Source organism: Chelmon rostratus, chromosome 8 (genome assembly GCF_017976325.1).
Source record: "Chelmon rostratus isolate fCheRos1 chromosome 8, fCheRos1.pri, whole genome shotgun sequence".
NCBI lineage: Eukaryota > Metazoa > Chordata > Actinopteri > Chaetodontiformes > Chaetodontidae > Chelmon > Chelmon rostratus.
The window spans coordinates 27,712,029-27,725,336 of NC_055665.1; the positions used below are offsets into that span (position 1 = coordinate 27,712,029).

Consider the following 13,308-nt stretch of genomic DNA (forward strand, 5'->3'; position numbering starts at 1 on the left):
ATTTATTTACAATCACAAATGTTAACACAGGGAGTGGTGGTCAAAACTACAAAACAAAGCTACCTGTGCTTACTAGCAACTAGGCGAAAAACTACCAGAACACAAAACTAGAATGGAGAACTAAACAGGTTAACAAGGCTAATAAACTAAGGATCCTATAAAGGCTGAACTGAAACAATCAACAAGAGATCAGAGCTTACTGACAGACAGAAATGGGGAATGAGAGGGAGTACACCCAGGGCTGGGTGGCGTGGCAGTGTGGCTGTTGCTGGCTTGTAATAGAAGGTGAGTGAAGGCAGTTTTCCAGGCAGGTCAACCAGAGGCAGATGAGTGTGGCAGGAGGGATCTTCAGGCGGCAGAGAGGGTCGGAACTAGGCAGAGAGAAAGCAGGGTTAACAAACAGAATTTTCGGAATGCGAGTCAAAATTACCAACAGAGCCAGGGTGCACTGACTGGAGGTTGTTTACGGACTGGCGTCGAGTAGTGGTCTGCTGGAATCTTTTATACAGGCTGGAGAATGCTTCAATTGAGGTGACCACTCCCCGCCGCGGCTGGAAACAATCTGGTGATTGGGATGAGCTGCACCTGCCCTCCACCAGCGTGGCAGTCATGCTCACACTGCCAGGGAAAGAAGGGAGGGAGAGGTACTGCCACTAGATGGTGCCAGAGGTGGAGGGCATGACACAACGTTGTTATTCGCATGAATTCTGCATTTATCTGTAACAAGAAAAAATGAGACAAGGTGTTAATGGGAGAAGTAAACTTTCTGGCTTTAAGAAGTATCATTTCCTGGGCTAAAAAAAGGACAGACACTTTGTGCCCCAGTGCCAAGTCCTCAATCTGAAATCCAGATAAATCACATCTCAATCCAATTGTTACGGCCCCTGCCGTAAATATTTTGATTGTTTTTCTGTGACAGAGTGAGACCTCTTCTTTTCTGTCCTATCTTTGTGTTTGTGAGCAGGAGCATCCCTTGGAAGACTTGGAGGCTGATGATTGGCTGTACCATCAAGCCTGGCAGTACTTAAACCCATTCTTCCTGCCGGCCTGCGACTGGAGTCCACTTTGTGTCGGCCAAACTCAGCTGTACCTGAAAGCGTCACTGTGTAGTTGCTGAATGTATTGAGTGTAAATCGTTTTGAAATTTGTAGACCATAGAGATTTGGAGTTAGCTTAGTGAGAGTTGGTTTGTTTGTTTGTAATTCGGATTAGATTGTGTAAATATTGTAAGTATTTTTGTTTTCTTTAGAAGCAGTAGGGGTGGTCTGGCATTTTTGTTACTGACTATTTTCTCCTAGTTTACTAGTAAATGTTTTTTTGTTTATTTATGTTCCTACCAGGGTTTAGTTACTTTTTGGGGTTTTCAGATAGCTTGTTTTGTTTGTTGTTTTGGCCATTAGTCCACCCTGAAGCCAGGCTTCTTTTGATAGTCCATTTGGTTTGTGAATTTATCTGTAAATCTGTAAATGTAAAAAAGTAAAAAAAATGTAAAAAAGTACGATTTTTGTTGGCAATAAACTGCCTGTTATCTATAGTAATTTCTCCTCCGCCTTTCTTTGTGTTGTGCCTCTGTACCCCTAGACCAGGGGCATAACATAAATTGGGGGCTCGTCCGCTTTCTTTTCAAAGACTTTTCAGGTACAACTTGGCTAGGCCTTAGAGTTTTCTTTGTAATCTCCAGGTGAGTTGCTGTGAGTTTCTGCCCGTGCTTGCGTCTTTTGGTAAGTGTGTTAATTCATATTTTTGGTTGGCAGTTTTCACCTAGTGTGCGACGGTGAGTTTTTGATATGGACATGGATGAGTTTGCACAGAATCCCACTCTTGAAAAATTAGAGCGATGCACTAAAACAGATTTACTATTGATTGCAAACATTTTTAATGTTTCTGTGCCAATACATGCTAAGAAAGTTGAAATTATGGCATGTTTATCAGGAGAGTTGGTAAAAAGAGGAATAATTACACTTAAGCCTCAGCGGGGTGGCGCACCTGAAGGTTTAAAGGAGGAAGTGGAGGCGGAGGCTGCCACGTCCACACAAGCCTTCAGCGGTCAGGTGACGTTGGGAGCGGAGGCTCCTACCGAAACCCAAACCTCGCGCGTTGACCCAGTTGCGCTGATTCAGGCTGGTGTAGATGCTGAGGATCTACAGCTTGCCCTCCGTCTGCGTGAGGTGGAGCTTGCAACTAAAACCAAAGAGGTTGAGCTCATGCACCTTCGCGTAAGACTGTTGGAGCTGGAACGACTTGCTCCTCAGAGAACATCCACTCCTGTATCCGCACACATTCCCACTGCTGCTTCTGAGCAGTTTGATGTCGCCAGGCATATTGCTCTGGTTCCACCGTTTCGAGAGTCAGAAGTAGATTCATATTTCAGTGCTTTTGAGCGCATCGCCGCAACTTTGAATTGGCCCAAAGATGTTTGGAGTCTCTTGTTGCAGTGTAAGTTAGTGGGTAAAGCACAGGAAGTCTGCGCAAGCTTGTCCATAGATGAAAGCCTTGATTATGACATTGTTAAAGCCACAGTTTTGCGTGCATATGAATTAGTGCCTGAAGCTTATCGCCAAAAGTTTCGCTCGTGGGAAAAATCTGCCAACCAAACATATGTAGAGTTTGCAAGAGAAAAAACAACTTTGTTTGATAAATGGTGTTCTGCGAGCAAGGTACAAACTTATGCACAACTCCGGGAGTTGCTCTTGTTGGAAGAGTTTAAGTTATGTGTACCGGACAAAATTGTTGTTTATTTAAATGAACAGAAAGTTGACTCCCTGTCCAAAGCTGCGGTGCTCGCAGATGAGTTCATTTTAACTCACCGCGTTGCTTTTCCGTCGGTCCGTCGTGAACATGTCCCAGTCCTTAGCGGTAAAAATCCAAGTGTGATATCCAAAAGCTCCCCGCGATCTCCCACTGCTGCCGCCAGTAATGTCACTGAAAACCGTGCGTGTTATTACTGCCATGACGTTGGGCACCTTATCGCCAACTGTCCCGCTCTCCTTCGGAAAGAGCAAAATAAGAATGCAAAAAAGTCCGCTCCAAAAAGTGTGGGTTTCATTTATTCAGCTCCTGCTTTGCCTCCGGTCAGCCCTGGTGAACGTGATGATGAGATCGATGAGTGTTATCAACCGTTCATTTTAAAAGGCTCAGTCTCTTTAACGGGGAGGGAGGAGGATGAGGTTCCGATCACAATTCTGCGTGATACGGGAGCCACTCAGTCGCTCATTTTGCAGAGCGTGTTGCCTTTTTCAAACAGTTCATTTTGTGGTTCTGATGCACTTGTGTGGGGAGTGAAAATGAGCACGTTGAGAGCGCCGTTACACACAGTGTTTTTGCGCTCACCTCTGGTTTCTGGTCCGGTGCGGCTTGGAATACGTGCACTTTTGCCGGTGAGAGGTGTCGCTCTCATCCTTGGTAACGATTTGGCAGGGAAAAAAGTTTTTCCCACACCTGAGGTGGTTAATACACCTGTTCCCGACTGTAATTCTGCTGTGTCTGCTGTTGCCAACCCTGTATTTCCTGCGTGCGCGGTGACGCGCGCACAGTCGCGTAAATTTGCAGATGTGTTAGATTTGGCTGATTCATTTTTGTCTCCTGCTGCGCAAAAGGACAAGTCCGATGACTCTGAGGGTCCTGCAGTCAAAACAGAGAAACATGTGAGTGATAAACTGCTGCCCGCTGAGGCGGAGCTAGCTTTAGATGTGGATAGGAGTGCACTTATTGAAGCTCAGAAAAGTGATCCTACTCTGGTTCCGTGTTTTACCGCTGCAGCTGCTCCAGAGTCGAAGACGCCCCGTGCATACAGTGTTGTGAGTGGCGTTCTGATGCGGCACTGGTATCCTCCTGCCGCTGGTGATTTAGGGTGGAATTCTGTTCAGCAGGTGGTCGTTCCACAAAAGTTCCGTTCCCAAGTGCTCAGTTTAGCGCATGAAAACACATCTGGTCACTTAGGAATAAAGAAAACGTATGGTCGGATCCTGCGTTATTTCTTTTGGCCATGTCTTAAATCCGATGTCACCCAATTTTGTCGCTCCTGTCATGTGTGCCAAATCAGTGGGAAGCCTAATCAGACCATTCCTCCTGCTCCTTTGCAGCCCATTCCTGTGTTGGGAGAGCCATTTGAACATGTCATTATTGATTGTGTGGGACCACTCCCAAAAACAAAGTCTGGTCATCAATATTTGTTAACGTTGATGTGCACCGCCACTCGTTATCCAGAGGCTATTCCATTACGCGCTCTCAAAGCTAGAGCAATTGTCAAGGCACTTGTGAACTTTTTCTCCACATTTGGTTTGCCAAAATATATCCAAACAGATCAAGGAACTAACTTCACCTCCAAACTGTTCACTCAGGTTTTAGCATCTCTGTCCATAAAACACAGAACGTCCAGTGCCTATCACCCACAGTCCCAAGGAGCGCTTGAGCGTTTTCACCAGACCTTGAAGTCCATGATGAAGAAATATTGCCTTGAGAGTGGGAAAGATTGGGATGAAGGATTGCCATTCCTTCTAATGGCTGTGAGAGAAAGTGTGCAGGAATCCACTGGTTTTAGTCCTGCTGACTTAGTGTTTGGTCACACTGTGCGTGGTCCTCTTCGCTTGTTAAGAGAAAAGTTTCTGTCGGAGGCTGGTAGTCCAGTTGATAATGTGTTAGATTATGTGGGTAAGTTTAAAGAGAGACTGCACAGAGCATGCGAAGCAGCACGTGAGTCTCTGGCTGTGTCCCAGGGAGAAATGAAGAAAAAATATGACAAAAAGTCTGTTAAAAGACAATTTCAAGTTGGTGACAAAGTTCTTGTCTTGCTTCCCATTCCCACTTCTGCCCTGCAAGCTAAGTTCTCTGGTCCATATCTTATTGAAAAACAGTTAAGTGAAACAGATTATGTAATTGGTACCCCAGACCGGCGAAGGAAAACACGAGTTTGCCACGTGAACATGCTGAAGCCATATTTCACACGTTGTGACACTGTGGCGCCCCCTACTGTCGCCACTGTAACCTCTGTTTCCCCTGCAGATGCTCCTGAAGGTGATGGTCTTTGTATAAAGATGTCACCAAGCACCAGATTGCAAAACTCTGAAGTTCTGCAGAATTTAGAAGCCCACCTGCAACATTTGGATATTGCTGCTCAAGCAGACATCAGGCATTTAATCAAAAATAACCCCACATTGTTTTCAGACATTCCATCTCGCACCACTGTTCTGTCTCACGACATTGATGTTGGTAATCATTCCCCCATAAAACAGTCAGCATACAGAGTAAATCCTACAAAACGGTCCTTAATGAAGAAGGAGGTTGACTACTTATTAGAAAATGGTCTTGCAGTCCCGAGCTCCAGTGCTTGGAGTTCTCCTTGTTTGTTGGTGCCCAAACCTGATGAAACTCCACGGTTCTGTACTGATTTCCGGAAGGTAAATGCAGCAACAAAAGCAGACTCATACCCGTTACCCAGAATGGAAGACTGTGTTGACAGAGTTGGTTCTGCCAAGTTTGTAACAAAATTAGATTTGCTTAAAGCAGGCATGTCCAAACTATTCCATAAAGGGCCGTGTGGCTGCAGGTTTTCGTTCCAACCAAGGAGGAGCACACCAGGCCAACCAATCAACATCAAGGGATCTCTTAGTTATCAGCTGAAAAGTGAGATCAGCTGATTAAATGAGTCCAGTCTGGTGCGCTCCTCCTTGGTTGGAACGAAAACCTGCAGCCACACGGCCCTTTATGGAATAGTTTGGACATGGCTGGCTTAAAGGATATTGGCAAGTTCCTTTAACTCCATGTGCTTCAGACATTTGTGCTTTTGTTACCCCTGACAGCTTTCTTCAATATACTGTGATGCCTTTTGGTCTGCGCAATGCTCCTGCCACGTTCCAAAGGCTGATGCATAAAGTCCTTGCTGGTGTGGAAAACTGTGAGGTATATTTAGATGATGTGGTAGTCTATTCAGACACTTGGTCTGAACACATTCGAAGCCTTACAGTGGTATTTGAAAAATTCAAGGAAGCCAATCTCACTTTAAACTTAGCCAAGTGTGAGTTTGGTAAGGCCACAGTTACTTACCTTGGTAAACAGGTAGGTCAGGGTGAAGTGCGTCCCATTGATGCCAAAGTTCAGGCCATCGTTGATTACCCTGTCCCAAAAAGTCGGCGTGAGCTCCGCCGCTTCTTGGGCATGGCTGGGTATTACCGCAGCTTTTGCAGAAACTTTGCTGATGTGGTCGCTCCCTTAACCAGTTTGACCAGTGTTAAGTTGCCTTTTATGTGGTCCTCATCCTGTCAGCATTCATTTGAGGCATGCAAAGCCCTGCTGTGTAGCACTCCAGTTCTTTCTGCCCCAAACTTTAGTCGCCCATTTAAGCTTGAAGTTGACGCCAGTGCTACAGGAGCAGGCGCTGTTCTGTTACAGGAAGATTCCGAGGGTATTGACCACCCTGTTTGTTACTTAAAAAAATTCAGTAGTTCGCAATCAAACTACAGTACCATCGAAAAGGAAGCTTTAGCATTGCTGTTGTCACTACAGTATTTTGAGGTCTACATTGGGTCCAGTTCTTTGCCTATTACCGTTTTCACCGACCATAACCCCCTTGTGTTTCTCAGACAAATGCAAAATTCAAACCAGAGACTGATGAGATGGTCACTGTTAATCCAGGACTTCAATTTAGAAATCCGACACAAAAAGGGTGTAGAGAATGTTTTTGCCGATGCTCTATCTCGCATGTATTTGTCCTAATGGCAAACTTATAAGAAGTTTGTTCTTAGGAAGGGGGGTGTTACGGCCCCTGCCGTAAATATTTTGATTGTTTTTCTGTGACAGAGTGAGACCTCTTCTTTTCTGTCCTATCTTTGTGTTTGTGAGCAGGAGCATCCCTTGGAAGACTTGGAGGCTGATGATTGGCTGTACCATCAAGCCTGGCAGTACTTAAACCCATTCTTCCTGCCGGCCTGCGACTGGAGTCCACTTTGTGTCGGCCAAACTCAGCTGTACCTGAAAGCGTCACTGTGTAGTTGCTGAATGTATTGAGTGTAAATCGTTTTGAAATTTGTAGACCATAGAGATTTGGAGTTAGCTTAGTGAGAGTTGGTTTGTTTGTTTGTAATTCGGATTAGATTGTGTAAATATTGTAAGTATTTTTGTTTTCTTTAGAAGCAGTAGGGGTGGTCTGGCATTTTTGTTACTGACTATTTTCTCCTGTTTTACTTAGCCTAGGGAGGTAGGCTTAGTAAATGTTTTTTTGTTTATTTATGTTCCTACCAGGGTTTAGTTACTTTTTGGGGTTTTCAGATAGCTTGTTTTGTTTGTTGTTTTGGCCATTAGTCCACCCTGAAGCCAGGCTTCTTTTGATAGTCCATTTGGTTTGTGAATTTATCTGTAAATTATAAAAAGTACGATTTTTGTTGGCAATAAACTGCCTGTTATCTATAGTAATTTCTCCTCCGCCTTTCTTTGTGTTGTGCCTCTGTACCCCTAGACCAGGGGCATAACACCAATAAATCCATATTTCAGGGCTTTGTCAAACGTGTAACATTTAAAGTATGTTAAAGTCTAAAGGAACCTGCTCCAGCTTACATCAGGCTCATTGTCAAGCTGTAGAGAGCAGTAGCACAAGCCATCAATACCAAAATTGGGCAGCTATAAAAAAGAAAAAGTCTAAATAGTGGCAGCTGATGAGCATGTCAATACATTGATATGCCACCACATTTTAAATCTTCCTACTGGAAAAATCTGTGTACAGTCTCTTGAGAAATTCTATTGACAAAAACTGCTTACCGATGTTTTTACTGTACAAATAGATATGTTTATAGAGAATAAAATAAACTTTTCCCCCACTCAATTACCTTAACATAATTTTGATGTCATCAGTAATGCTTACCTCACTCACTGTGAACAAGGCAGGCCATCTGTTCACAAGCTCAGAGACTAAAGGTGAGTCCTGGACAATCTCTTGACGTCTGCAGGAGAAGGTCTTCTGCATTTTCTCCTTGACCACAGCCTGTCTCTGTGTGTCTCTTTTTCACCTCTGTTAAGAGAGCTTCTCTTTCATTCTCAAGACTCTCTCTTGTTTCGCCGTAGGGGAGGGATGGGAGAAAGTTGACCTCTGCTTTTCTTGTTTTTTTGATGTTTGCAGCTGCTTTTTCTTGACCTTTGCGCTTATTCTTGAAAGAGTTTACACAGACTTCTGGGTGTCCAATCTTGCACAATTTTGTGCGAAAATTAGCAACTTTTGTCTTTAGATACTGTTTCCATCCTTCATGGCCACCTCGAGTTCCTCTTTGCCTCAAACATGGATGAACATGCACCAAGACCTCAGCAGCCTCCTCAATTTGGGAGTCACTGGGGTATGCTGTGTATTTGAAGATCTGTTCAGCCATGCCTTCAAGGATATCCATTCTTAGCTTTGGGGGAGGGGTTAGATGAGTGCCATTTGCTCTGAATTCTGCATTTGCTCTTTGAAGTTGAATTTCAGCAAAATATGAAAAATTGGGAACAATGAAGAGTGGAGGCCATGAAGACGTTCTTGACTCTGGAGCTGGATCTAAAATGATAGTGTCTGCACTGCCAAACGAGTGATCAGAGGAAAAACCACCCTCTTCCAAGGATGGAGAGCTGAGGGGGGTTATAGAGCTGCTGCTGTGAGATGTAGTGGGAAAAGTCAGTGGGGTGCTGGTGCTGCAAGATGGTAGAGTCCCTGGGATGCTGGAGCTAGTTTCTTCACATGCAAAAAATACCACTTTCAAAGTATCCCTGTCTCTTATTTTACTGGTTGACATAAGATTGACATATTCATTTCCAAAATCTGCATCTTTATACTGGAGTCTGAACTGCTGCACAAGTCCAAAAGCAGTCTTTATCTCATGGACAAGTTGATCCACAGACGCTGGTATTCCTGACATCAGGCTAAGTTTTCTGGCATCATCTCCTCCAAACACAACTCTCAGGTGGACGGGACTTGACATCTTTCACTTCATGTATTCTTGGGAACAAATACGGGACACAAAAGGTTATGAAAATAATTACGGCAACTTCATTTAAAAGGGATAGTTCAGCTTTTTTGAAGTGGGGTTGTATGAGGTACAAATGGCCATTAAGTGTCCTGTCTGCAGTAGAAAGGTCTCTGCTTCCCCAGCTGAGAAACAACGGCACTGTTGTGAATGAGGGACAATTAATCAGCGTATTCTCTCTGCCAACGAGAAGTCCCGTCTCAAAATAATACACCAGTTCAAGAGTATGATAGAAAGAAAATAATCACAACGTATCAGCAGGTTGAAAAAAGTTTATCTGGAACTAACCAACTCACTCACTCCTCCACATAGGTAGGCTCCACTTCTTCCACACACTGCTAATAGAAACAGCTGCTAGGCGAAGTGATACAGCACACTGTGGTGCCTGCCTGCATGGAAGAATGAGTTAGTTGATTGGTTTCAGATAAACTTCTTTCTGACCAGCTAATGCATTGTAATTTTTTTCTTTCTATCGTACTCTACAAATAGTGTGTTATGAGACAGGACCTCTCCTAGGCGGCGAAAATACACTGACTAATTAACCCTCATTCACAACAATGTATTGCCTCTGTCTCGGTGCAGCGCGATGCAGCATTGTTTCTCAGTTGGGAGGAGCAGAGACCTTTCTACTGAGGACAGTACACTTAATGGCCATTTGTACCTCATACAAACCCACTTCAAAAAAGCTGAATTATCCCTTAAAGAACTTCAACTAATGGCCATGTTTAGTAGTTCATATCTAACTTAAAAATCATAGCTCATAGACTGATGATAGAGAGATGGAGACAGAAACAGAAAGAGATACAGATAGAAATGGAGAGATGTATAGATGTAGAGAGACAGATGTTAGTTTAAATCACATATAATCTAACATTTACATTATTTAAAAAGGAATACAATTTATCAATTTTTGATATGACAATTGATCAAGGTTTTATGTGTTATAACCCTACTTCATGAGACAGTGAGAAAGAGGATTCATTATAGACCTACCCTAAACGATAATGTGCCTTTTCAAAGTAACCATTCGTTTCACACCCACAGAGTAATCACAGAGTGGATAAGCATCGGCCAGGTTTTCAAGATCAACTAGGGCAACCTCTCTATTAGGAGATGTAGTTAGCTCATAGGCTCTGAAATGCTCATGATACCATGCACACAATACCCTTACAACAAAGCTCAAACTACTTTCAACAATGCAGATTTGAAGGATCTCCGCAAACTCTGGTAGGCCACCGGTGGCTCCATATGGAATTAGCATTCCAACTCTATAGGAGATGCCTTTGACAGTTGCGCTTTTAGCTAGATGAACATCATTTATCTTGGGGTTTTTCTGCCTAAGGCTGTCCACTACTTCCTTTTTCATTACATCCACAGGAAGCACACAAACATTGTCAACTTCCAATGCAGTTTTAAGATGTAATGCACTGATATGATAAGCAATCATTTGCTGATGTTTAGTTGCTAATGTGAGTGGAATATTTTTGAAACAATTTATCTGACGAGCAACTCTCTTAAAAAAGCTATGTTTTGCCTCAAACCTCATAGTCCACTGCCCTACTAAAGGCCCAAAACATTCAATCAATTGAGGGTAGTGTTCAAGGAAGTGATGCTTTGGTAAGAGTCGTGCAGGACAAAGTTCCAAGAATCTGTGTCTGTGTTCAGTGATTTTACAGTCCAGGTAAGCAATGGTTTCTTGATTATGAAGAGGGGCAACAACGAGTTCAACTATTTCTTTTAAGTCAAGCACCACAAGCCAAGCAGGCTCTCCCTCTGGAATCAAGTCTCCTATTATAAATGGGAGCAATCTCAACAGATTGCAATTTTCATGAGCGTTACCTCTAATGGTCCGTCTAGAGGCGTAAGTGTGTGGTATGATATGAGGTTTGTTAGTTCTATCTCCCCACTTATATGGAAAGTTCAGGATTAATTTGTTAAGAGTGTCAAGAGACAGATATTTCTGGGAAATTATGTCACTGATAAATTCTTTGTAAAAAACACTCTCTCTTCACTCCACAACAGATGGTTGAGTTCTCCTTTGCAAACTTAACATGCGTTTCGTGTAGATCTTTTGTTCGAATGTTAAAATGTCCTGACTGAACTGCCTTATCCTGAATGTCTGATCTCTCACCAGTACAAAACCTGCAGAAGTACACACCAGAGAAGCTTTCAACGAAGCCTGCAATACCATGGGCTCCTAAATTATCTGCAATGACTGACTGGACTGTGCCTTTCACAAACTCTCCAAGACCTGCAATAAAAACACCATGTTTCTCTAAAATGATCAAATCCTGTAAAAGGGGCTCTAAAATTTTTTCATAGCCATACGCCTTAACATCAGTACTCTTACATAATACTGCCAAATAGATGGAAGAAAGAGCTGAATGTGATCCAGGTGGTAAATTCCAGTACACCCCACAAAGTTTATGAGTTTTCCTGGATGTGCCTAAGGGATTGCAGACTTTAAAGTCATCCACATATAATGACACTGACAATTTCAAATCCTCCCCAGTAAAAAAACTGTTTTCTTTAAAGTAAACTCCATCCCTTATTGATTTATAATGCACTACACCCGCTGTACTTTCCTGTGTCTTGTGTGTGTGGAGTACACTTTCTAAAATGCCACGATTACTTAACAGATGCTGAAGAGAAGGCAAAATAGGAATATACTGGAATGTCCTATTTGTGTTAGGGTCAAGGATGTACTCAACCGGGTTTACCACATTGAAATGTTTTTTAAAATACTGCTTCCTTTTGTAGGCTGTAGCTAGGGGGCCATCTTTTGCAAAGGCTTTAGCCAAAGGACAGGACTTGCACACAGCTTCAGCAGGCTCCTTGACAACCGACTCATTAACTTGAACAGAACATTTTTTAAGGATGCTACACAGGCTATTAAATGTGATTGGAACAGACACAGAGCTTAACACATAGTGTAATTCCTGAAGTAATTCGTCAATAGCTGTAGCCGGTACAAAAAAAACATGCTCTAGCTTTAATAAAATTGAGGCGATATTCTGCTCAATAACTTTTGGAAGATCTTCAATACTGGAAGCATGCGCATCTACACCAGTTTCAGATTCTACATGTGTGTCTGCTGCACAAGAAGCATCACTAACTCATCTTTAAAATCATTTAAAGTATGGGGATTATGTTTCCTGTTTTTATGGCTATGAAATGTATTGTAAATGCTAGTTTTAAAAGCACAATCTTTGAACATGCATGTTACAGTTTCACATCGTCGTAAATGTCATTTACATGACTGAAGTAATCTCGTTCATTTGCAAATTTAGGGCATGTACACAACTGACATGTAAATATAGATAACTCAGATGGCTCTGAAGATGTTTGAGTTTTGTGAGCACGGTATATATGATTCAAAAGACTGTTCCATAGTCTGAATGTGCATGGACAATTAGAATATGGGCAGAAATGCCTGAACCTGTTTCCATGATGGCCATGTTTTAGCTTGCAATGTTTAAGCAATTCATACCTACTTGATACTGATTTCCCGCAAACTTTACATTTCCACACACCCATTCAGATCTTCAACCTACAAAAGATGGGGAAAACAAATGAAATTGTTATATAAGCTAACATTTTCACAGAAAACTATGGCTTAACTAAGCTTCAACATTTAACAATGCTATTACCACAAATTCAGCACTATAAGCCGCGACTTTTTCCCGGCGCTGTGACTCCTGAAGTGGCTTATTTATGTATTTTTATAATTTCCTCAATGGGCCGAGCGGCCACCAGAGGGCACTCGAGCAGTGCAAGGGCAAAACAGGCCGGTTGAGGTACTGTAAAGCGCAGAGGAAGACAGCAGCTGTGTCGCATGACTGATTTGTTTGGCACTGGTCGGAAAATAAGCCGGTACGGTTACCGGTGTCTCCTTTTACTGCTGTGTTTAGTAGGCTAATTAAACATTTAAAATAATATTTCTGTGTACCATAAAGATCTCATGTTTCAGCATGGCCACCTGCGGCCTAAGTGTATTTTTTTCCTGAAATGTTATTAAATTTGGGTGGTGCTGCTTATAGTCAGGTGTGCTCTATACTGCAGAATTTACGGTACATTTACTCACCTAATTTGAGAGATTGCCCATCTGAAAAAGAACTGTTTATTTTATTTTTAGCAAACAGATCCCTGCAGATAACTATCTGGTTCTTGTTAGCTGGACAACACAACTCGGCCACAGTATGTAGCCATATCCGGTCAAGACTCAACACTAATTGATAAATCCAGTAATTGATAAATCCAAAAGAAATGTTTATTTTTTTTTATTCACTTTTCTGACTCCATGAACACGTGATCAGGTGTCTTTTGG

The 13,308-nt window shown here is 42.6% G+C and overlaps 1 protein-coding gene across 3 annotated transcripts; it reads right to left on the minus strand.

Annotated features, from left to right (window-relative positions):
* Nucleotides 1-635: 635 nt before the first annotated feature.
* On the minus strand, nucleotides 636-13,087 carry LOC121610643. 3 transcript variants are annotated; one of them, XM_041942856.1, is made up of 4 exons: nucleotides 13,066-13,087; nucleotides 12,476-12,531; nucleotides 7,853-8,953; nucleotides 636-717 (listed from the first exon to the last, which is right to left on the minus strand). In XM_041942856.1, the coding sequence occupies exon 3, from the start codon at nucleotides 8,934-8,936 to the stop codon at nucleotides 7,893-7,895; it is 1,044 nt and encodes a 347-aa protein (XP_041798790.1). In that variant the 5' UTR covers nucleotides 8,937-8,953; nucleotides 12,476-12,531; nucleotides 13,066-13,087; the 3' UTR covers nucleotides 636-717; nucleotides 7,853-7,892. The 3 variants fall into 3 exon arrangements, with proteins under 3 accessions (XP_041798790.1, XP_041798791.1, XP_041798793.1); XM_041942857.1 differs by lacking the exon at nucleotides 13,066-13,087 and having other exon boundaries at nucleotides 12,472-12,524; XM_041942859.1 differs by lacking the exons at nucleotides 12,476-12,531; nucleotides 13,066-13,087 and adding an exon at nucleotides 9,278-9,310.
* Between the last annotated feature and the right edge of the window lie 221 nt (nucleotides 13,088-13,308).